The sequence below is a fragment of the Prosopis cineraria genome, unplaced genomic scaffold (assembly GCF_029017545.1).
Source record: "Prosopis cineraria cultivar Desert tree isolate PC_DT_omini unplaced genomic scaffold, ASM2901754v1 PC8, whole genome shotgun sequence".
NCBI lineage: Eukaryota > Viridiplantae > Streptophyta > Magnoliopsida > Fabales > Fabaceae > Prosopis > Prosopis cineraria.
The window spans coordinates 59,272-84,113 of NW_026555339.1; the positions used below are offsets into that span (position 1 = coordinate 59,272).

The 24,842-nt window shown below is 34.1% G+C and overlaps 3 protein-coding genes and 1 pseudogene across 4 annotated transcripts; 2 read left to right on the top strand and 2 right to left on the bottom strand.

The window, feature by feature from the left end:
• Positions 1 to 912: 912 nt before the first annotated feature.
• LOC129318775 (40S ribosomal protein S11-like) lies at positions 913 to 4,058 on the top strand. 2 transcript variants are annotated; one of them, XR_008595304.1, is made up of 7 exons: positions 913 to 1,080; positions 1,166 to 1,206; positions 1,390 to 1,490; positions 2,116 to 2,260; positions 2,358 to 2,447; positions 2,591 to 2,755; positions 3,740 to 4,058. XR_008595304.1 is itself a non-coding variant. In XM_054963713.1 (6 exons), exons 1-6 carry the CDS (start codon positions 1,069 to 1,071, stop codon positions 2,679 to 2,681), a joined length of 480 nt encoding a protein of 159 aa, XP_054819688.1. In that variant the 5' UTR covers positions 914 to 1,068; the 3' UTR covers positions 2,682 to 2,878. The 2 variants fall into 2 exon arrangements, 1 of the variants encoding a protein (XP_054819688.1); XM_054963713.1 differs by lacking the exon at positions 3,740 to 4,058 and having other exon boundaries at positions 914 to 1,080; positions 2,591 to 2,878.
• A 638-nt stretch (positions 4,059 to 4,696) lies between these two features.
• On the bottom strand, positions 4,697 to 7,882 carry LOC129318772 (pre-mRNA-splicing factor ATP-dependent RNA helicase DEAH1-like; annotated as a pseudogene).
• A 4,395-nt stretch (positions 7,883 to 12,277) lies between these two features.
• On the top strand, positions 12,278 to 14,918 carry LOC129318773 (flotillin-like protein 3). The gene is made up of 2 exons (XM_054963711.1): positions 12,278 to 13,337; positions 14,218 to 14,918. Exons 1-2 carry the CDS (start codon positions 12,411 to 12,413, stop codon positions 14,728 to 14,730), a joined length of 1,440 nt encoding a protein of 479 aa, XP_054819686.1. The 5' UTR covers positions 12,278 to 12,410; the 3' UTR covers positions 14,731 to 14,918.
• Positions 14,919 to 17,178: 2,260 nt separating this feature from the next.
• Positions 17,179 to 20,710, bottom strand: LOC129318774 (homeobox protein knotted-1-like 3). Its single transcript, XM_054963712.1, has 5 exons — positions 19,889 to 20,710; positions 18,836 to 18,956; positions 18,210 to 18,403; positions 17,993 to 18,124; positions 17,179 to 17,831 (listed from the first exon to the last, which is right to left on the bottom strand). The coding sequence occupies exons 1-5, from the start codon at positions 20,498 to 20,500 to the stop codon at positions 17,685 to 17,687; spliced, it is 1,206 nt and encodes a 401-aa protein (XP_054819687.1). The 5' UTR covers positions 20,501 to 20,710; the 3' UTR covers positions 17,179 to 17,684.
• Between the last annotated feature and the right edge of the window lie 4,132 nt (positions 20,711 to 24,842).

Here is a 24,842-nt window from a genome sequence, read left to right on the forward strand (position 1 = left end):
CATCGGACCGGCCTCCAATCTCACAAAGGGACGACAACTAAAAATCTGATTTCACTGAGACACGCATAATTAAGGCAGCATGCGATTCATGTCAGCCTTGGATTGCTTGACTTTCATTGTCAATGGATTCAATGCTTCCGATGGATCAGCCCCACAAATAAACAAACTATATACTTTTTTGACTCCCATGATTATTGTAATACATTTTTAATTACATCACCGTAATTAATCAGAGCTTGTTAAATCATTAATCTTATTTTTTGGGCCAACTCAACCGTAGTGATCAATGATAATATCACAAACCCCTGAACCACATTTCTTTAATCATGCTATAACATTATCATTAGAAAATAATATTATATTATACTTGTTTTATTAACTCTCTATTGCTATGACGTTTTAAATGCTTATCTATTGCAGTGCCTAATATTTTTGGAATCCATGCTTCTTCCCACGGTGCTGTTATTGGCCCCAGATTCTCTCCATTTTTCTTCCTTTTTATTTTCTTGTTATTTTTCATCTCAACTATTAAATTTATTTTTAAATGATTGAGTAATAATTTTATAAAATATTAAATTTCAATTATTTAAAAATAAATTTAATAATTGAGTAGAAAGTGGAGAGAAAATAGAGAAGAAAGAAAATGAAGAGAAGCTAAATCTATTGTTACTACCTCAGAGATTCAGATCATGCCTACATATGCAGAGTACTACATATTGTTTTCACCTGTAAAAAACCTAAGTATATCGTTATCTCCCAAAATATAAATTTCCACGAGGAAAATTTAACAAAGTTTATCACCGGAAGCCTTTGATAGATTTTTTTTTTTTTTTTTTTTGGGTGGAGTTTTGATAGATATCCTAAAATTTACGTGTTAAGTTGTCACTAGTCGCCAGCAATCACAGGGAATGAAAAAGGGGTAACTTCGTAATACCATGTATTGCCTAACCTAATAAAGCTCCAGACCAGCCGCTATCCCCTCGGTTGCTCGGAGCTTGGATTAGGGTTTTTGAGGGCGGCGTTCCGTGTTTTAGTGCGGCTCGTATCAGTCATCTTGAACCCATAACAATGGCGGAACAGGTTTGGACCTCCCTGTCGAACTTTTACTTCCATAAGTGATTGTTTCACACGCTTATAAAGGGTAATCTTGTTGCGTGCTTTACAGACCGAGAAGGCCTTCTTGAAGCAACCCAAAGTGTTTCTCTGGTAAGATTATCTCTTTTGCATTCAGTTTTTTTAACTCCTTATCTTGCATCATTCATATATCAAATCGTTTCCCTGCTTCTATGTACAAATTTAAGCATTTTTCATATTACTGGATCTGTTGGTTGAGGCTGAGCTGCTTCCTTTTTCTATCAATCCTCACACCCGTGCTGCAAATATTTGCAGTTCGAAGAAACCCGGAAAGGGCAAGAGGCCTGGAAAAGGAGGGAACAGATTCTGGAAAAGCATCGGGTTGGGTTTCAAGACCCCCAGAGAAGCCATTGAAGGTTCTGCTCCTTACATTTTAGACGTAACGTGATATGCTCAAAGTAAATATCCGGAGGGTTTTTTATGTTAAAATGGCTCCAATCTCTGGTCGATATCAGGGTATTCTGGGTGATATTATATTTAAAATTTTCCCACTAGATTAAGTTTCCTGGGCTGATTATAATTTCATCTGTTGTTGGCTTTATCACAGATGCTGAATTTGTGATTTCTATTTTTCCAGTTTTACTTAAAATCATTTTCCATGTCGCCTTTATTTTGCATCTGCAAGCTTGGTGTAATTGGCATATGGGAAGTGGCCAGTGGGTATCGAGGGGCAGAAATAAGGTTAAAACTTGACTTGTATTTTGGCTGACTCGTAAATTTTCAGTTTATGGAATATAAAAATTAAATAGCTATATACTTCAATGTGTGTTTTTTTTAATAATTTGTCATGAAAATGACAATTATTTTTTTTGTACATTAGCTTCAATTTTGGTTTGAAAATCCACTAATAAATGGATATTTAGCTCTCTAGCCTCCACACATCATTCTTTTAGCATTGAATTATTGCAACAAGATGAGATAAAACTTTGATTTGTGTGATTAAGTGTTCTTAATACTGAAAGGCATGATTTGTCTGTTCAGGGGCTTACATTGATAAAAAATGCCCATTCACTGGTACTGTGTCCATCCGGGGCCGTATACTTGCTGGTACTTGCCATAGTGCCAAGATGACAAGGACTATCATTGTTCGCCGCAACTACCTTCATTTTGTGAAAAAATACCAAAGGCAAGGCTCATTTAACACAGCAACTAGAGTTTTGTTTTTCTCTTTTCTTTTTTAAAATTTTTCCTAGTTAGCTTACCGGAAGGTTTGATTCTCACAGGTATGAAAAAAGACACTCAAACATTGCAGCACATATATCACCATGTTTTCGTGTGAAGGAGGGTGACCATGTTATCATTGGGCAGTGCAGGTTTGTATATGACTCTTGATCCTATTACATTTTTGCTTTTTGTTGTCTCCGCCGCCTGTCTGGCCAACTATTACGTAGTATCTAGAAATGCCGTGTTTGCTGTTGCTTGTTTCTCTTTTGATATTACTCTTTTGTCTTGACAGGCCTCTTTCAAAGACTGTAAGGTTTAATGTGCTGAAAGTGATTCCAGCTGGGTCTTCTGGAGGTGTGAAGAAGGCTTTTACTGGAGCGTAGTCCTTAAGTTTGTGTGCTGTTAATGGGTGTTGTTAGCTATAGCAGCTTTTGACATACAACATTCACATCCACCCGTAAGTTGCTTCGATGGGAAAATTTTTTGTATTAGCTTTGCTTTAGTTGATGTTCTGATTTTGTTACCTGTGCTATTTTGTCGTATATGGATCGCAAGTGTTCTTAAATGATTCTGATCTCAACTGTCGGCTAGAACTGGGAATAAGGGCTGGACTTGGAGGGCCGGGCTTGGAGGTCCTGTTTAAATAAGGGTTCAGGCTTTGAAAATAATTTTTTTTAAACTAATCGGGTTTGAGGGCTTGGTCATGATAAATCCTGTGAAAAAGGGATCGGGTTCGGGTAGCCCTTCAAGCCTTGTTATATTATTATTATTTTTATTTTCTTTGGTTGAACACATATTTAAAGCTAATGACCCTCTCACTTGATCTTACATGTATTATATTATTATTAATTTTAATTTATTCTAATATTAATTTAATATAATTTAATAAATATCAGCGTATAGTGTAAAAATCTTGATATTTTTATTTTTTATAATTATTATGTTTGTGTATTTATAAAAAATGAATTGTTCTTTAATTAAGATTTAAATTTTATTACTAAACTTTTAAATGTGTGTTGTTTAATTTTTAAAAAATTATGAGGATTTTACTTTTTTTAATTTTAGAATATTTTAATTATTTTATAATATTTAATTTTAATTTTATATTTTGAAAAAGGGCTTGTGGGCTTGGCCCTGAGCCATTCACATTAAGGCCGGGCTTGAGAAATGGAGTTTAAAATAGGAAATCGGGTTTTAGGGTTCAAGCCCATAAGGGCCAAGCCTGCCCATATTTTCAGCTCTACTGTTGGCACTTATTATTATTATTATTATTTCCGCCTTGCCTTGTTCCTTTCTGTTAGATTTTCATATGTTTTTAAGGTGATATTTGCCACCATCGAGGGAAAATAATAGTATATTCATTCTGAATGGAAATTTTGCTATGGAAGTTTGATTTTTTGATCCCCCCCTTTTGCTCTTCATGTTCGGCATTGCCGCATAGCGCTTCATGGATGATGGAGTCATATAGACATCTCGTGATAATGTCTGCAAAATGCTTATGGGAAGCTTGACATTGAACAAGTCACTTAATCGATGGAAGTTGGAGTTGACTTCCTTTCCCTTTCTCGTATTGATGAGTTCTAATGTAGAGGATATATAATCTACAGCCATGCTTCAACACAGCTTCTCTTGTGTTTATTTCAAAAGCATAAGCTTAATCCTTTCGATGTTATTGGGTAAATTCCTAATATACATTTGCCAAATATTTTCAAAATTCATCACAACACATTTTACCGGTCGATCTTACTCTTTTACTATCATTTATAAGTTGTTTACAACGCCGTGCTGCAGCTTTTAGAAGTTCACAGTATCTAGTCATCTACATATATAGAAAACTAGCCACAAGCTACACGGGTTAGCCAATTCAAAAGATACAAATTTAAGTAATGAAAATATTATAATCATAAGATAGGCCACATATTATTCTTAAGAGAGGCCATGGGAATATGTTCTGCTTTGCATGGGATTTGATAAAAGTCTCTGTTCTTGAACAAGGTCATTTTTAATTAAATAGCTGAACTAACCGAATTGATATGATGTTTGTTTGGGTCTACCCCTCCAGTTCCAAGTCAAAGTCATTGGAGTAGGTGAAGTTGATAACATGGGGGGAAAACATTGAGGTACGAAATCGAGTGCTTTCCAAAACTGCGCAGCTAAACTAGGTGCAATGAATAGCCGATATAATCAAAGTTCAGAAGGACAATAATTAATAATTTTTTAAGCTTGATTTGATTCTTTTAATGATAAAACCATGATATATAACATCAAAAAAAAAAATTAAATTAAATGGTTTGGTGTTTCCAGCTCATTGTTGGTGGATTGTGACTATGTGAATTGGGTTAGCATGTTAAAGAATTTAAAGGCAAAAAAAGAAAAAAAAGAGTTTCATTATAAAATGTAAATATAAAGAGCGCATTGTTTTATTAGAATAAGATAAACATGAATGAGAAAATAAAATCATCACCATTAGTTGCTCATTCATACAAGGAAAATACAATTATAACAATTACCAGATTAAGAAATATTGTTTGACACTTTTTTAACCTGCATTTTATCAAGAATTTCAACGTACTCAATCAAGAACTCTATCCGGCATCTGTCTTGTAATATAACAGCTATAAATAAACCCCCCAAAAAAAATTGATGGGATATAAAATTAATTATATTTAAGATTTTTGCATTCTGATCGTCCTGCTCCTCGAGGCATTTTCTTAGTAGCAGCATCTTCAACAGCCTTAAGCTCGCAATAGTGAGCGGCTATCTCCACCAACCACTCTGGCTTCAGTTCTGTGACCTGTCTCATGTACTCCTTAGTAGTAAGAACCAGTTCATGATACACAACCCATCTTGGAAGCACCTGAGACAGTCCAGAACTAGGATGCATCTGAACAGTCTGTGGATGTTTTATAGTCCGATAAGATCCGTTCTTTTGCGGCCTCGCAGACTGTTTGAAGAAACCAGACATTATAGATTTTTTCATGGCATCCAGATCACCTTCACTTGAAGTTAGTTCAATTTCAACCTTGTCCAGAAGACCTGCAAGTTGATCTCTGATATCTCTAGCCCGTTTCATACTCCTTACCTGTATGTAATTTTCGTAACACCATCGAGTCGAGAAATCGGTCTCCTTCCATGAATAGTACACCTTTAGCAATGCAATATGATCTCCAACATTTCCAGTGTGGAAATTCATTCGTGCATTATCTGCGTGCACTTGTTTATCCTTGGGACGGTAAAATACTGAGTTCCCAATAGAGAGCATGGCAGCAATAGAAATGATATCCTCTGAACACTTGTACTCATCTGAAGCCACTATCATTTTAGATAACATGGGATTTAGGGGAAACTCTGCCATCTGTCTGCCTATCTCTGTTACCTCACCAAGACGATTTAATGCACTTAATGCAAATAGAAGATCCAGTGCTTTCTCTAAAGCCTCAGCAAGCGGAGGATCCATGAAATCAAAGTGCTGTAAGTCATGAATCCCAAGACTTTTCAAGGTCAAAACTACATTTGCAAGATTAGTCCGTTGTATTTCTGGCAAAGCGTTGTCATCCAAATCATGGTAATAAGTGGATGCAGTGTACAACCGGAAGCACTTTCCAGGACCTGTTCTTCCGGAGTGACCAACTCCTTGATTTGCTGAGGCTTTTGAAAATTGGCGTTACTAACAAGGATTCCATTCCTTTTCTTGGATTATAACTGTTCATCTTACAGAACCCTGGATCAATAACGTACCTGATTCCATCAATTGTCAATGATGTTTCTGCGATATTAGTAGCCAGGACTACCTTCCTAGCTCCTTCAGGGGTGGGTTCAAATATCTTAGCTTGTAGCTCAGCTGGTAGATTTGCATATATAGGACAGATGATTAGCTCAGCAATTTTAGTCCCCAGACCCCTAGTTCGATGCTTCATGATCTCTTCTGCGGTTTCAGTTTCTTCTTGACCAGTTAAGAACACCAATATATCTCCGGGAGGTTGAGTTGCATGGATTTGGAGAGCAGTTACAATAGCAGCATCTAAATAGTCAGCTTCTGGCGCCTTGGTGTAGTGTATTTCAACAGGATATCGTCTCCCAGGAATTGCGAATTTGGGAGCAAAATCAAAATAATCACTGAACTTCTCTGCATCTAGTGTGGCACTTTAGATCAGCAGCTTAAGATCAGGCCGAGAACGAGCAATATCCTTCACTAGTCCAAACAAAATATCAGTTGAAAGCGTTCTTTCATTAGCCTCATCCACCATCACAACAGTGTAGCTGCTTAGACGAGGTTCACTAAGAAATTCTCTCAGTAGCATCCCATCTGTCATGTATTTCAGAATAGTCTTCTCAGAGGTGCAGTCCTCGAAACGAATGGAGTAACCAACCTCATGACCTAATTTCACACCCATTTCCTCGGAGACTTGAGCAACAATACTCATAGCAGCAACACGTCGTGGCTGAGTACATGCAATCTTCCCATGCTTTGTGTGCCCAGCTTCATGAAGATACTGGGGTATCTGGGCAGTCTTTCCAGAACCAGTTTCGCCAACGATGACAAGTATCTGGTGTTCATGAACACTTTGGATCAATTCATCCCGAAATGCATAGATGGGTAATGTTTTCCTCTCTTCCTGGAGTGCATCCGAAGCTGTCTTGGCCTCGGACTTTTCAAGTGAATATTTCATTATCTCCTCATTATCGAACTCATCTGACGCTTTGATAACATCTATCTGGTCCTCAAACATAAACTGATAGTCATCAGATACTTGTTTTTTATTTTTATGAGAACCAAACCTCAACGCTGCCTTCCCAATTTGATTCTCTTCCCAGGCTTCTTTTTCAGAAAGTGGGTTCATTTTCTCCTCAGCATTTGGATCCCGGTAGAGTTGCAGAGCCGCGGCAAATCTCTTTTCCTGACTAACGACCCCTTCCTGATCATAAGCTTCTGGCATCCTGTACTCATTCAAACCTTCTTCATCCACCGACCGCTTCTTTATAAGATCGTATATATCTTTCTTGCACCTGAACTCACGGTTTTCTTCTTCTGTAAGCTTCACTCCTTTAAATAGATATTGCTCATCTTCTATATCATCTCTCAGTTCATCTAATTTCTTTTGCTCCCTTTTCTTCAAATATTCTTGCCTTGAAGCCTTTCTTAGAATTTTAATATCATTCTTCTCCGCAGGACTGCGGCTTCTCTTTCTTCTTTTTGAGGAGGATTGACCGGTAGAGCTATAAGTATTTTGGTTTCTGTTCATCATTGTACTCTGGTTTCTCTCTTTTCCTGCAAGAATGGAGGAACACGAGCAGCAACGGCGGCTGAGTTAATGATCTAGGGTTCGGAAAGGATGAGACTCGGCGGCTATGAATAGATGATGAGTTGGGAAAAGGGGAGAACCGCGAAGGTGAGGCGTTGGAGATGGGTTGATGACGGAGGAGAAAAGCACGACGGCGCTGGATGATTTAACGACGGAGGAGGAGGGCGAGCTTCCGCGGTGAGGTTCTTTGAGCACCGGCATACAAGAGTGGGCTTGAGGCTTTGATCACGATGGTGCAACTTTGACCGAGGGATCAGGGGGACGGGGGAGGCAAAATACAGGGTAACTCTAGGGGAGTGATTGTTACTGTTATCAGACTTATTATTTGGGTTGAACAGCAAACAGCACTCTGAACTTTTATTTAAAAATCGTTTACGATCCTAATTTTTTAAAATATATAAAATAAATTTTAAATTTTTAAATTTATAATAAAAAAAATTTGATATTTAACTTTTTAACACCATCATTATACACGTAAGCATTGTTTAGAGTTTATTATTTTTACAAATTTAACTTTAAATGTTACAGTAACAACATAAACAATAACAATATTAAAAAGTTTAATAATCAAAATTTATTTTATTATAAATCTAATTTATTTTATATATTTTAAGAGTTTAAAATTCATGATAATTTTTAAATAAAAATTTAAAATTTTATTTATTTATTAACTTTTATTATTTTTAATATTTTATTATTATTGTTGTTATTATTAGATTTGTTATCATTTAAAGACGCGATGTAGAATTAATTAAATTATATTTGAGTTTTTTTTATTAAAATGATATTATATTTAAATTAGGATTTGATTTATTTGAATAAATAAAATCTCTTGAACCTTTGGGTTATCTTTTAATTATTCTATAATATTGTATTAAAAAAATATATTATTTTATGTTTTGATACAACAACAAAAATTAATTACTATTTAGTTATTTTAAGATTTTAAGATGTTTATATATATATTTTTGTATTTTTATGATATTTTCTCTCAATTACAACATTAAATTATTTTTTTATATTCATAACATCAGATTATTTTTAAAATCAAGGTAACTTTTTAAAATAATAAAAAACTATTTTTTAAATCGTTTTAAAAATTAAGACAAATACTATAAACTTTTATAAAAACTTAAACAAACGCACCCATGGCACAAACTCTAGTAGTAATCCATGCCAAGCATTTTGGGTAATTTTGAATACAAGGATTAGAGTACAAGGACGAGTTAGATTTTTATTTTTTTAAAAAATCTGTTTTAACGAGAATATCAAGGGTTTTGAATTTAAATATTTTTAAAATTATTATTATTTTTTTTGAAAGTATAAAATATAAAATATTTTATAACTGCTTTCATGTTTTATTTTTAAATTCACTGCTATTGTAAATTATCTTTATTTATGACAACTATTTATTATCATACATTGTGATCACCACCATGAACATTTTTTAAATCTAAAATTATTTTCAAGTTAATATAATTAAATAATCATTTTATTTTACTTTGTTTTGAAAAATAATTTTATAAAATTAATTTACAAAATATTTTTTAAAATAAAAATAAGATAAAACCAAACAAGCCTAAATTAATATAGACCAATGTTTTTAAAATCAGACCGGATATTGAATCAAAAATTCTAGTGGCTCATGATTATCAGTCTAATCAGATTGGATCAATAGTCAAACTGATGACGTGATAATTAAATTAAAAAATTATATATGTATATAATAGTCTAAACATAAGAAATAAATATAAAATTACTATTTAACTTAAAAAATAAAATATTTTAAATTTATCATGATTTAACAAGTTATATAATACAATATACATCAAATGATTAAAAAAATTGATTATTTTTAAAAAAATATAAAAAAGGAAAATAGTATTTTTTTTAATAATATGGTTTTTAAAAATTGAACTCGATTCCCGACTTGATTCTAATTCTCTATCCAAACATTGATCCGAAGTAGCCTAATTTGACTCAACTCTCCAAACAATTTTTTTAACTTGATCGAGCCGTAAGCTTGACAGGTGCACACTTGACTGGTTTGATTGCTCATTTCAGCTTTATTTTTAATCATTGATACAGACAGTGAAAATCATGTGCGAATGATCCTTTATTTTAAGGTTGTAGAATTGGATTTTTCTGTACAGTTCGATTTATTGTGAGGCTCCGATTTTTCCAGGGATGTGATTGGGAGAGAATTTTTTTTTTAAAGAACGGAGAGATAAATAAATATTTGCATTCTCTGAGCATTTAAGGAGTGTCTAAATTATAATAATTAGACTTTTATTATAATTTAAAAACTGTCAAGATATATTTTCATTTTGAAATTTAAAACAATCCCCATAATTAAAATATTTTTCTCACGTGTTATCTTTTTTAATAATTTGAGATCTTATATCGTCTGATACATGACAAAGTCTTCTACAATAATTCAATTAAAATAATTGTTATAATATCATATAAGACACCAATTGAATTAGTGAATTTAAATTATTTACTGAATCCAAATCCAATAAATAATTGATGATAATTTATAATTACTTGATCCCAATTTGATTTTTTTTTTCTTTTTTGGTTTTTGACAAAGTCCATAATTGATTTTGATTGCGATCGAACCGATTAAAGTAGTTCACCAGTTGTTTCTTGGACCGCAATTTTAGTCATTGACTTCGAATGAATTGCGGGGAATTTTTCATAGAATGACTTGTTTATCACTCATTCATTATCTATTTTAAAAATCGCATTGATTTTCTACAATCTATTATTATAGTGACTATATTATTTATTATTTGAGTAATTTTGCGACAAATTAATAGTTTGTTGGCAATCATGATAGTGTATAATTTCTTCTGACTTGGCTGGTAGTTAGAATATCGATATACAAATTATGTCAACATTAAAAATAAACAATTTTAAGAAAAAAGTTAAAATTTCTTGAAATGAAATATTTTAAAATACTTTTAAAACAGTTGATTGGATTTAGATAATTTCTAAGTATTGATTCATTGATTGCACTTGGACAAAAGTAGTAGCTGGTCAAAAAACGAGGGCAAAATAGTTGTATTTTTTATGCAATTGTGTTTGAATTTCCACAACTCCACATGAGAACTCAAACAAAAAGATAACGCAGAAGTAATCGATGGCAAAGTAAGCATTCTAAAGTCAGGGATCTGATGACTTAAAAATTCATTCTATGATCAATTTCCAAACAGACTCCTCAAGGAACCAACATGGAAATTAAATTTGTTTTAACTAAACCATTTTTCAATCTAAATTGTTTTTCAAGTCGCCACATAACATATACTTGGAAATTCTTTGTCTTTTTTAAATCTTGTTTTTATTTAAACCAAATGAATTTCTAAGTCGGTTCCTTGGAAATTCATTTTATTTTAAAAAAGTATGGTTTTTTTTAAACAATCTTGAATTAAATGAATTAACTTGGAAATTTTCTATATTAAAAAGTCTGTTTTTTTTAATCTAAATATAATCGTGACTGACTTGGAAAACTTATTTATCAAACTGCCATTTTAAACATTTAAATGAAGATTTGAACGTTAATTTCGTGTTTTTTTCCTACAACTTTTCCCCTTTTGTTTACATATCTATTTAACAACAACAAATTCTGTAGGCAGAACAACACGCAACAATTTGTTTTATTTCCATATATTTTAATTTTAGTCACTTGTGTGTAGTTAAATTTTTTGGGATCCCTACAAATACCAAATCTTTAGCCGGCGAGGATGGCGAAATTCAATCTGATAAAAAGCTGATTCAGTTATTCAATGACAATCTCACGGAATTAAAAACCTATATATTTTTGTGGAATCATGAATCCTTCCGCGTTAAAATATATTAATTTTAAAAATTAAATATAATAAAATCAAAATCAAAATCTTTATAAAAATCATAGTCACAATGCAATGTAAATAATTAATCATTAATTCAGAATAGTTTTACTTGTTCAGCAGCAATTAAAATAGGGAGAATTTCAGTTAAATATCATGGAAGAAACTTATTATATGGGTCCAAAAATATTTTTAAATTTTATTTCAATTCAAGGGAGAAAAGTCAAAAAAAATTTGACAGTAAAATGATGAAAATGCTTTTCACCTGTCATGCAAAATCACTAATCATTAATTTTCTTACTTCACAAGTAAAATTATAAATATAAGTTGCAAATTATATGAATTGACATGTCAATAATTATATAAGACTTGACAGTAATTTTTCAATCATAAGCAATAATATCAATTGTTAAATTACCAATATCAATTATAAATTACTGATAGGTTTTATAATTTATTAATGTCAATTATAAATTACTGACAGGTCTTATAATTTATAACTAACATTAATTAATTAATAAATAAAGTTAATAAATTAATAATTAATGTTATTAATTTTCATGTAATTTATAAATGATATTAGTAAATTAATAAATACAGTAAAAAAATAATAACTAATGATTTTATATAATACATTCAGGATATTTTAATTTTTTTACTGTTAGAATTTTTTTTACTTTCCTTTCTCAACTGAATTGAAATCTTAAAATATCTTTAAACGCATCTCAAATTAAGTCTCTTCTCATCCTTGACTCAAGTTCTCCCGTTAAAATATCCCAACAAACAAACCAAGAGTTGTTTGACCTCTCATAAAGGGGGGCATCGCTATAAAAACCAGCAGTCATCGCACGTCGCAGAAAACGAATATCAATTCTCTGCGCACGCGACATTGAATTGTGGATCCCGATCAATCCTGATAAAGGCCCTTCATTTTATCAAGACAATCCAAATCGAAGCCATGTACCGAGTAGCGAAGGCATCGCAGTACCTGGGTATCACTGGGGTTGGCATTAAAGACATAAAGATCGCAAAGAATTCATGGGTTTTCCCGGGGCAATCATGCACCATCCTGGATGTTTCTCCAGTGAACTACACCTTCGAAGTTCAGGCGATGAGTGCCGAGAAGCTCCCTTTTCTGCTCCCCGCCGTCTTCACCATCGGCCCCAAGGCCGACGACCCAGAATGCCTCCTCAAATACGCCAGGCTCCTCTCTGCCCACGACCAGCTCTCCAACCATGTCAAGGATCTCGTCCAGGGTGTCATCGAGGGAGAAACCCGCGTTCTCGCCGCTTCCATGACCATGGAAGAGATTTTCAGAGGCACTAAAGAGTTCAAGAAGGAAGTGTTCGAGAAAGTTCAGCTTGAGCTCAACCAGTTCGGTCTCTTGATTTACAATGCCAATGTGAAGCAACTGGTGGACGTGCGTGGCCACGAGTACTTCTCTTATCTTGGGCAGAAGACGCAGATGGAAGCTGCCAACCAGGCGAGGGTGGATGTTGCGGAGGCGAAGATGAAGGGAGAGATCGGAGCTAAGCTGAGGGAAGGACAGACGCTCCAGAATGCGGCCAAGATTGATGCGGAGACGAAGGTCATATCGACTCGGAGGAAGGGAGAGGGAGAGAAGGAGGAAATAAAGGTGAAGGCTGAAGTTAAGATTTTTGAGAACGAAAGGGAGGCCGAGGTAGCTGAGGCCAATGCGGAGCTTGCCACGAAGAGAGCTTCATGGTCTAAGGCTGCCCAGGTGGCCGAGGTGGAGGCGACCAAGGCCGTGGCTCTTAGGGAAGCCGAGTTGCAGAAGGAGGTCGAGACCATGAACGCCTTGACGAGAACTGAGAAGCTTAAAGCCGAGTTCCTCTCCAAAGCAAGCGTTGAGTACGAAACTAAGGTCAGTTTATTTTATTCTTAATCTATTGCTAGCTCAAGCAACTAGATTAGTCCTTGGAAAACCATCAAGACCAGAGACGTATCCACCTTTATGATAGAGGGGGCAATTGCCCCACGAGCCCAAGAAAATATTACTTAAAATAATCTTAAATAATTTTAGTTGTCCTTCTTAAAAATTTCAACTGCCTCCCTCACTTCAAAAAAATTCACTCATACTCCTATAAAAATTTACTTATCCCATTATTTAAAATTCTATATATGTGTATTTTATAAACCTAAATAGCAATAGCTTTAAAATAGAAAAGCAAAAATTTAGAAGAAAAAAAATTGCTCACAAAAAATTTTATCAAAAAAAAAATTCTCTACCTTACAAAAGAGATACATCAATTTTATTTAATGAAAATTAAAATCATGATTCTAATAGATATAAAAATATATTTGCATAAAGAGAGTATTTTATGTTATTTTAATGTTATATTTTAAGCATTTTTTAATATTTAATTTTATTAACTTATACCATTGATAAAATTTAATAGATATTTAAAATTATTTATTTTAAAAAAATATTAATATTTATTTTAAGTATAAATTATGCCTCTATTGATTATTTTTTTTGGATCCGTCACTGATCAAGACTCGAGACTTTTAAGTCTAGGAGAGATATGTATGTGTTCATTTGTTTATGTCTAATGACAGGCCTTCAAGATGCTAACTGGCTCAATTTAGAATGTGGCGTTGGAATTGGATATTTATTTGATAGCAGTGTGTATTTGTGTTTCAATTGACATTATTCAATTGGGTGTGTCTATATATATACATACTCTTTTAAACCATTGCAATTGAGATTTGAGACATCATGTGAACGTGTGAACGCGGAATAGGTACAAGAAGCGAACTGGGAATTGTACAAGAAACAAAAAGCCGCAGAAGCTATCCTCTTCCAGAAAGAGAAAGAAGCAGAAGCACAGAAAGCGTTGGCAGAGGCGGCCCAGTTCGCTCGAAAACAAGAAGCAGATGCAGAGCTATACGCCAAGATAAAGGAGGCAGAGGGAATTGTTGCCCTCGGGCAAGCCCAAGGGACCTATCTGCGAACTCTTCTTGATTCACTGGGAGGCAGTTACGCGGCTCTGAGGGACTACTTGATGATAAACGGTGGCATGTTTCAAGAGATGGCCAGGATCAATGGCGAGGCAGTTCGTGGGCTTCAGCCCAAGATTAGTGTTTGGACCAATGGGGCCACAACAGAAGGCGACCACGGCGGCGACGGCGTCACGGCCATGAAGGAGATTGCTGCCGTGTACAAGATGTTGCCTCCTCTATTTAGCACAGTGCAAGAGCAAACTGGAATGCAGCCACCAGCCTGGATGGGCTCATTGGCCAACAAAGCTTCTTAAGATGCTTTTGTGTCTTTCTCTTTGTTTTTTGGACATCGCTTTCAATTCATTTTCGTTGTCAATGGAATTTGTTTACTCATCGAATCATTTACACCTACGTTACGTACATTATTGGATGTCTTTGATTTGGTACGGTCTTCATTCTTTTGTCACTTTTTGCAATGGACAATGAAACTTCAGTTTCAGAATTCAGTCCTTAAATAAGCCGTGTATTTAGTTATGAAATGCAGAATTCGGTCCCCAAGAGTCAGATGACTTTGTGAAGTACCAACCATTTTGCACACCGAAACCCACACATTCTGTACTGTACACATGATAAACAACTAAATTGAAGCCACGCTTATTTGAACCCGGCGTCTCAGCTAAACCCGGCAATCTCTCTGGGCATCGCAACGAGTATTCCCTGCGTAAAGTTGGCGGACGGCGGAGGCGAATGCTTCAACCTGGAGGTCAATCCCCTGAAGGGAAAGTGCTACTGCTCTATACGGCTATCGTCCTCAAAATTGAGGGCGTAACTGGACGGGTCGTAGCTAAAGTCCGCAGATTGGGTGTGCCGGTGGTGCCTCCACCCAATCGTGGACAAGAGGCACCGACTCCTCCCACGGTGGGGCTCCAGGAAATGGCCGGCGTAGGATTTCTTACGCCAGGAGCAAGAAGACGTGGGAGAGCAGGGCGTCCTCGGGGACTTGGGCCCGTGCAGCGTATAGTAGCCGGAGTCACCGTGGTGAAGGGATTGGGAAGGGGCATGGGGGTCATGGTCGCTGGAGAAACATCGGAAATAAGATTTCAATATATGCCTGAGGCTGGGGGAGGATTCGTTATGCATGATCAAGTAGCTGCAAATGACAGACAAGAGAGGGAATATTAATATATGTATATAGATATACAGGCAATGATGATGTGGGTGAATTTGTTTGAGAGGAGAGAGGGGAAGCCGGGGATGAACGTGGTGAGAGTGGTGGTATATAAATAAAATAAGTCAGAGGAAAGAGGATGTAAAAATAAAGAACTGGTTTTAGCGTTCATCAGCACGGATAGTTAGGTTCTTTTTAATTAAAAATTATTTTTTAAAAAAATTCACAACTAAAATATTTTTTATTTTAAATGTTGTGTCCATTAAAATATTTTAAAAAAATAAAATTGAAAATGTGAGCTATTTAAATTAGATTTGAACGGGTTAAATGATAAGCTTTTAATTTATTTATATGACCACCACTAAAACTAATTCAATGTAAATGCGTGATTTGACGTGGGATGTACCCGAGTAAGTGGGGGAGGGTGCGTGGTCCTGGTTATTTTGTGTCAAACGTGGCTGTCCCCAAATTTAATAATCTAATTTCTGGTTTTATTTACGTCTCTACTCTATTTACTCCATGTATCTCTCCAGATCAATGTCCCTCACAAGGAGAAAATGTCATTTGGACTGGATGTAGATTGATGCGTGTGGTTTTCGTAAACTTACTTATATATTCATGCAGGACCAGATAGTGTACCAACTCGGGTTTCGTCATATTAAACTACTTATCAACGCTGCGTGACATTACTTGGTTCATCGTCTCACTCCCAGTTCAGTATATTTATCAAGCTGATTTCTTTTTTCTCCACTTTTCCTTTCTTACTTCTTTCTTAGCACGGAGCCTTATATTGAACTATTGGATGTCCTTTATGCCCATATATTTTATACACGGATTACGGTTTTTAGGGTAATCTTTGACGAACATATCACGTGCAAGCTCATTTGAACTAACCGATATGGATAATTTGCATTTGATTAGGGAAAGAAGTTAGCTGAGGCTTTATTAATTTTTTTTTTTGGATAAACGGCTTTATTAAATTTTAGTTGTTGCATAAATAATAGATATTTTCTTTAAGAAAATAAAAATTTAGGAAAATAGCGTTATGAATTGGCACTCATTTGATCCCATCAATAATATTATAAACAAAGAGTGAAAAACAATAAGAGAATTCAAAGGCGTGGCTGCAGGATCATCTCAAATTGGGCGGACATAAATGGGAATTCTATGGGAAGTTAACTTGTACCACAACACCTTTCCGGCTCTCTCCCTCCATTTTGAACCTTATACCACACGTTTATTTAACAGAAAGAAATGAATTAAAAAAATAAAGGTGAAAATAAAATGATAAAAATAAGGTGAACATATTCATAAAAAAAAAGAGTAATTTAATTAATAAAGTTGAGAATTACATGAGATTTTTAAAAGGTATAATAATTCTTACATTTTTAATACATATTAATAAATTTTATCATATTTATCATGAGAAAATGGTGATTTAATTCATTTTTATATTAATTTTTTTAATTCATTCTATTCCATTCTTTTTTAATAACTAAACATGACATAACTCTTCAACCCATGCAAGCACATCACGTTATAAATGCTCCACAAAGTTTGGTGGCTCAACAAGGGAAGGTAGAGAAGAGAGGAATTTTTCCAGACGAAAATTTAGACGCTGAAATTCTACTATTTTAATTTTTAACTACATGAACACCTTTATATGGCACAGCCCAAAATTTGAAGACACTTTAGACAACAAAATCACGCTAGTGTGATTCTAAGGAAAAATAGACAGATCATTAGTGTACACCCACAACCCCTCATTAGTCTTTTTCACATACCTCATGCATTTGAATGTGAACATATAATATAAGCCCTCATATTGGTTTCGGTATTGATTTGTTCGCCATGATCCATCAAAGAATTAATAGAACATGTGCACGCCTTCCAAGTTGGCTCCTCCACATTACCTTCCTCTGTTCTTCATCTGCATCAAGTACTAATTATCCCTCTTCTTTCACAAGAAGTAAAATGTTCTTCCTACTTGTACTCGTTTACTTGTCACAACACGCCCTGTCATCACCTGCAATATCATTTATTTTCTATGAAGATCTTAGTTGCAAGAACCGGTCTTGTCTTTTTTTGTTTTCGAGGAAATTAGGAATGCCTTTTCCGCTTGCTCTTTGAGACCGTCGAAGTTGAAGCATTGCTGTGCCAATTCCTCTTCCTTTGATTGATGAACCAATTATTAATCTGCTTTAATTGCAAACCAGTTTCCTGTACCAACTTTGCTTTATCTTCCTCCTGAAAATCACATACTTATATTGACAATTTGTGATGAGCAAGATATCAAGCAAGAAAAAATATTGACTCCACAATAGTATCGCTTAAACTCGAGAAATGGTTTGCCCCAAAAAGAAAATGGAGCAATGCGAAAATTCAGAGTTGCGATTAGCGGAACTAACAGTAGGGTAAGGCCACTTGGAATGGGCTTGCCACCAAGCTTTAAGGACAGAGGTGGTATCACCAGGAAGTTTCCCAGCTCGTCGCTTGCGCAAAATTTCTTCTCTTATGTCCACAATTTTATCCTTATAGCCCTACACTCAAGAAAACTGATGAACAAGGGAATGCATCTAAAAAGCAGTGGGAAGAAAGGTTATATCATCGTTCCATATCTGTTACCTGTTTCAGTTCATGTCTCAACTCTTGCCTAACTCGCTCCATGAGGGATCTCTCATTCTCTGTTGGAACAAGAGGGCCAAATCCCATGCTGTCTGAACCATCCAAAGTACCATCAAATAGATTGCCATCACTAGTTATTTGGTCGTCTTCATCATCCGACATGGTAGCCCCTGTACCTTCTCCAGGTGAAACTCCTGTTGGGTAAAAATTATAGCTTTATCACTCAGCAACTTAAAAAGAAGGGCTGAGATTTTGCAGCCTAACTTTTGCACATGAAATTAGGTAACCAGACAAGGCATTCGGTTCGGTTTGACATATGTAAATTTTAAATCCTTAGGCATTTGGAAACCTATGTATAACTATAAGATGTTAAGATATAAGGAGCCACAAAATCAAAATTTGTGTTATGCACATCTAAATAATGTAGAGGTTCAGATATACAAATAGACTGCCATGTTCTTGTAGCAACTCAGAAATAATCTTCTTTCTATATATCAGAGGCAATCTAACTTGGGAGACAATAAAGACAACATGTGGAAAGCTGATTAGAAAATAATATTGGAAGTTGCTTCAGGTTATTTTCATTCTAAGATGCAACGATCATTAAAAGTAATTACTCTTTGCACCTGTTAGACTTTGTAAGGATTGTTCTATCTCCCAACATGCCATAACTGCTTCCATTGCATGAACCCGGACATGTTGTTGGAGCTGTTCTTTGAAGGAACAGAGCAACAGAACATAATGTGACTGAAACATGAAATAAAAACAGATCAAAACTGAACTATATCATAGTAAATACAAACATCAATAGCTAGAATCACGCGCATGCACGAACCAAAGAATAGAATTCCATAATACAACCCAGAAGCACGCACGCAGGTTATATGTGCTAAACCAAACATTGTTCATCGCAGTAAGAAGAATTTTATATTCCTAATTATGTGCTTCACTAGGACTTCTCGGGTGAAGATCGTAGGATGAATCATGAAAGGCTTAAATAGAAAGAAACTATTGCCAAATGAATTATGACTGAATAATAACTAACGATGGGGTTAAAAGAAGAAACTTTAACGGAAAGTGAATTAAAAAGGCAATGGCCATTTTAACATCTATTGTGCCACAAGACATGATCGATATACAGCCCGGAACAGTAGCGAAAAGATTTACCGTGACAAATAAAACCTCAACTGTCTAATTCAGCTTGAACATGGTTTGAAAAGCATCTCTACACGTCAATTTCTCATTGTTCGCTTCCAATTCACATTTTTCAGTTGTTTGTCCAGGATTTTATTATTCAGAGTTGATTTCTTCTCATATATTCCATCCTAAAGAATACTGTTTCACATTCCATCTCCTAGCCAAACAATATTGAAGGCATGCTCTACTATCTCCCTTTCGTTCTTTCGTGGCTCCTCTGTTTCTTTTTCCAGCAACCTCTTTATCAGCCAATCAGTTATATAATTAACTCATTTCAATGGGAAAAGGAATTGGATTGAAAGGCCCTAACAGCAAATAGAAGTAAGATTTGATAGAGTCATAGAGAACTTTATAATTCCAGCAATACGACATCCGCAAAGCCAGTTAATTATCCTTTGGCTCCAATTTATATCTCACAAAATTTTCCTTAAACAAATTCGAATTCTTATCGAACTAAAATGACAGAGAATTTTGGAAGATACCATGAACTGATCGAGTCCCTTCTCATCCCCAGTCATGCTATGTGCTCCGTGTCCCAACGCGGAGTACTTGACCACCACATTCTCGGACTGCGCTAGTTGAGCGTCAATCCTCGGCAACTGGTCAACCGGCGTGGCGATCCGCAAACAGGCCACGTGTGCCGACAGCAGCTGTTCGTACAGCGGATGCGCTAGAATCTCCGCCTTGGACCTCGCATTCTCCCAGTTCACCAGCCTCTCCTCGCCGTCCTCCGCAACCACCTCGCTCTTCGCATTGGGGTTGTCGCCCGCGGTCATGTCCAAATCGGCGGACTCGTGGGACAAGGCAGCACCGTCGATGAGTGAGTTGCCGGCAGCGATGTCGGCAATGACGTGGGCGTTGTTAGGGCGGAGGATCGGGCGGTGGGAAGCAGCTCCGGGAGAGTCAGAAGGGGCAGCAGCGTGGAGGTGGAGGAAATTGTTGGCGTCTATATTGTTGGGAACGTCGGAGGTACGGTTGTTGGAGTGAGAGTGGAGGGAATAGTTGGAATGGAGGAGGGCGTGGGTGAGGCAATTGGGTTGATCGGAGTCGGAGAAATGGTGGGGCGGTAGGTGTTGTTGATTATGGGAGGCCATTCAAGGGGAAGTCAGAGGAAGCAACGTTGGACGCCGTGAGAAACTCCACGTTTGCTCGCTATGGCTTCATATGGCGAGAGGAGCATCGGGAAAAAGAAGCGCGCGGAGAGGGGAGGGCGAGAGGGGGGATGTATGTGCGGAGGTACCTGACTCTGGTGCAGCAGTTGAAGGATAAGAAGATACTAAATGACATGAAATCATCACTTGTGAATTTGCTCTGTTCTCTCCGCACATGTATTTCTATACTGCGAAAAATAAACCAAAGAATTTCATTTTTATATTTTTTACAATTAACTTCTCTTGCATTGAAATTTTCTTGTGAAATTAATTAGTTTGAACTTATTCTGTCTTTTTTATATTTTCAAGAAACTCTTCACTTTCGCATTCACAACAGAAGGAATTACTCGCTAGTAACATCTAATGTGTTTCAATTTCATGAATTCGGGCATCGGGGCTAGCGGTAGGTATATCATTTGTGATCATACTTACAGAGCGAGTTTTATGTTTTTCTACACCGCACCCTGTTATTGCTAACAACTAACAAGGGTTTAAGAGTTAGTTCTTGTTTGAGTAATATTTGAAATCAATTTTAGTGGCCAAAATAATAATTTTATAAAAATATGTGTAAAAACTCATATTATATGTTAAAATTAATTATGAACACGATATTATATTTTTTGAAAAATATCTGAACACCCATAAAACATATTAAAATTTATGAACTTAAAATTATGATTTTTTTAAAAAAATATTCAAACATTTCTTGTTGTGTCAGAATCAATTATGAACATGGTTGTGGCAATCCAATCATGTTGTGAAAAATTTGCACGAGGGTTTTGATCATTTAGTAACAGTGAGAGGCTTTGAAATCAACTGATGAAGTGAAGAGGATTGACAAAACATAAAGCAGTCGGTTTTGCTAATTCATCGTCCCCGAAATTAGTTTGAAAGCTTTTTTTCCCCTATTATAAAGCCAATTTAAAGTAATTAATATTTTTTTTAATTTAACCCTTGTTTATTCACTGCTATTTAAATTTAAGAAAGATAAAATTAAAAAGTTGCATATCTTCTTCACACGTTTAATGTTATAACAATTTTTTTAATAAATGTAAAATTAATTAATTTCGCTGATTACATCCATATATAAATCAAATTAAAAGGTTATACTTTTTAAGATAGATTTAGTATTGAAGTGCCACTTGTTCTAAGTAGTTGTCTTGTTTGCATGTGCTATTCTTGTTATGAAACTATCAAAATACAAGAGATATAAGATGAGTTCTTTCGTATATGCGTCTGAAATGTACCGTACACAGTCTATATTTTTGGACCCAATTCTATCCAAGAGTTACAATGTCTTAAATAATAACTAGATAATTTTTCATTGCACAAGTTAGAATTAAAAAATTTAAAATAAATATACTTGATACAATTGATATCAACATATCTAATATAGTTAAATTTTTTAAAGTTCTTCTATTGATCTATGAGCATGATCGTGCGTTGCATGAGTGTGCACATAAATATGATTGGCATGCTCATGACATCACAGCTTTTTTCTATATGTGGAAACCTGTTTTGAATTGAAATGCTTTCTCTTATAATACCCAATCGCAAATGAATCCACCATTAACGTTCCTATCAAAGACACCATGGCAATGGACCCAGTAAAATGAAACTTATGTAAAGGGTTGCCATTCAAGCACGGCGAAATCAAGGTCTCAGATTATTCGAGAAGTAAGTGGATAAATCCAACGGCTGGAAAGAGGCACAAAACTCCTCCACCACAACTACCTAACTCTCCATCATCAACAACAAATTCACTTAGAAGAATGGCTGATCAATCATCAATTAAGGTATATGAGATTGAAAGATGCAAAGATATTCCTATATTGAGAACAAAAACTCTCTAACGAGACTCAAGGACATTGAAAGCAACATAGTTAATACTCTCATGATAGATGACTCGTGAAAAATGTTAAATAAAATTTAATGCTTCTATCTCATGAAAAGATAAAAGTTAATTAAAATAAATGAAAAATACATTTAATTCCATTAACTAATCAAAAAAATATTCAATCACATAAACCAATAAAATAATAATATTAATATCAAATTAAAATTAAATTGATCGTTTTATGAAAAGATAAAAATTAATTAAAATAAATAAAAATAAATTAAATTTTATCAACCAATCAAAAAATATATTCAATCACATGTAGATTGATCGTTCCATGAAAAAATAAAAATCAATTAAAATAAATAAAAAATATTCAATCACACCAACTAATAAAATAGTAATAGTAATATTAATATTAGGTTGAAATTAAATTGATCATACTTTAAAAAGATAAAAAATAAATTTAAACAATTAAATAAATTAAATTAAATTTTTTCAATCAATAAAAAAAATAATTCAATTACATTAATCAATGAAATAAATATTAATATTAAATTAAAAGTACACCGATTATATAAAAAGTAATTGACTAATGAAAGAGGATAATTAATATTATATTAAAGTATATTGATCAATGAAAGAGAAAATCTGTGTCCAATCACCCATATATATCGATGATGATGATTGATGATATTAATTCCATAAAATTTATAAATATATATTGATATTGATGATTGATTGATGATATCAAGTGACATTAATATAAAATATATAACGCTCGTGATAGTGAGAGAGAGAGAGGGGGGGGGGGAAGGAGAGAGGGAGAGACACCTAGAGCCTTTCATTAAGAAAGTCATGGGGCGTGGAACATCAAGCATGATAGATCAGGAGTTGCGGAGTTCATGAACATCTGCAGTCTACATGATCTGATATTTATAATACAAATCATTTTTAACAACTGTATCATTACAAAAAAAAAAAGTTAAATTATTGAAAGCAGACGCACTGATTAAATTGGAGAGCGATGACGATATAAAGAAAGGAGGAGCAAAAAAAGCAGTGCTGTAATTATGGAAGAACATTCACCGTTCACGGGCGAATGGCGATAGATTGGGCGCAAGAGATGAAGTCTAATCAAACGCCAAAGTGTCTCCATTTCTTTTATGTCTTTTACGCTTTTGCACTTTGCTATTTGCAAATGCGCTGCTTCTTAATCTTTTTCTTTTTTTACAATAAAAAAAAAAGGCTCTTGGAAAATTATTTATAAACATTTTTTAAAGTATTTTTTTATCACCGCGAGACTGCATTTAAATATTGTTTAGAACTTTACATTTTAAATAATCGACTTCATTTTTACTTAAAATATTTTAACAATATTTGAATATCATCAAAATAAGAATACCTTTTTAAAAAAATTATTTCCCCTGATAAAAAATATAATTTTTTAATTTTTTAAAGTGTAATCAATATGTTTTTTTAAAGTACCAATGATAAATAAACTATCTTATATTTATTTTAAAGTAAAATATTATATTAAATTAAGATAAATATAAAAAAATAGTATTAGTTTCTAGACAACTAACTACTTTATTTAAATTAAATTTAATTAAAAATATTTATATTTTTTAATAGAATGAGTATATCTCATATATAAAAGATATCTAATTTGTAATATTGTATATTAGAAATCATATGATATGAAGTAAAACATCATTTGAAAAACAAATAAATCAAACGGTTAACTTCCCAAGAGTTGAATTAGTTTGCAGGGCTATAAGACACTATAGTTAAATATATAAATATATCAACAAAAAAAAAAAATCACTCACAGACAAGTTATAAGCGGTATGTTTTCTTTCTGTTACTTGTTGATTTTATTGTCACGGTATTTTTTAGTTATTATTCGATGCGATAATATTTTTTTACAAGTTATCTTCTCCGTTCCAAATTAAATATAAAATAATTTTGGAAAAAAATCTAACGTTCAAAATATAAGACATTTAAAAATAATAAAATTTTATTAAACAAAATTATTTTAATATTATCCTTTATCTCTCTATTTAATTTCTGTCCATTTTTCTTTTTAATGTATTAAATGCAGGGTATTTTAAGATTTTATATTTATATTTTTAAAAAAATTAATAAGTATATTTAATAAAATTTATCGGTATATGAGATTTTGTGCAAGAGCGTCTTATAATTTCATATGGATGGAGTAAAATATTCTGGTAGGTTCATATCATGGAATTAAGTATTGCTTCCTATTTGTTTTATACATACTGTTGTTTAAGATTAACGACACATGAATTAAGAAACAATTAATCTAATATTAATACTATGCATTATATTGACTCAAATACGAAAATATCTTCATTTAATCCCATCACTACTCGGGACTCTCGATCGAGAAGAAAGAATGGACACGATTAGTGAAAGAGAAAGATG

Coding starts and splice junctions, on each gene's coding strand:
- LOC129318775 (XM_054963713.1), top strand. Junction 1,491..2,115: donor CCCCAGAGAAGCCATTGAAG/GTTCTGCTCCTT, acceptor TTGTCTGTTCAG/GGGCTTACATTGATAAAAAA. Junction 2,261..2,357: donor TTTGTGAAAAAATACCAAAG/GCAAGGCTCATT, acceptor TGATTCTCACAG/GTATGAAAAAAGACACTCAA.
- LOC129318773 (XM_054963711.1), top strand. CDS start 12,411: ATGTACCGAGTAGCGAAGGCATCGCAGTACCTGGGTATCACTGGGGTT. Junction 13,338..14,217: donor GCGTTGAGTACGAAACTAAG/GTCAGTTTATTT, acceptor AACGCGGAATAG/GTACAAGAAGCGAACTGGGA.
- LOC129318774 (XM_054963712.1), bottom strand. CDS start 20,500: ATGGCCTCCCATAATCAACAACACCTACCGCCCCACCATTTCTCCGAC. Junction 18,957..19,888: donor AGGGACTCGATCAGTTCATG/GTATCTTCCAAA, acceptor TTCATGTTTCAG/TCACATTATGTTCTGTTGCT. Junction 17,832..17,992: donor CCAAGTGGCCTTACCCTACT/GTTAGTTCCGCT, acceptor TGTGATTTTCAG/GAGGAAGATAAAGCAAAGTT.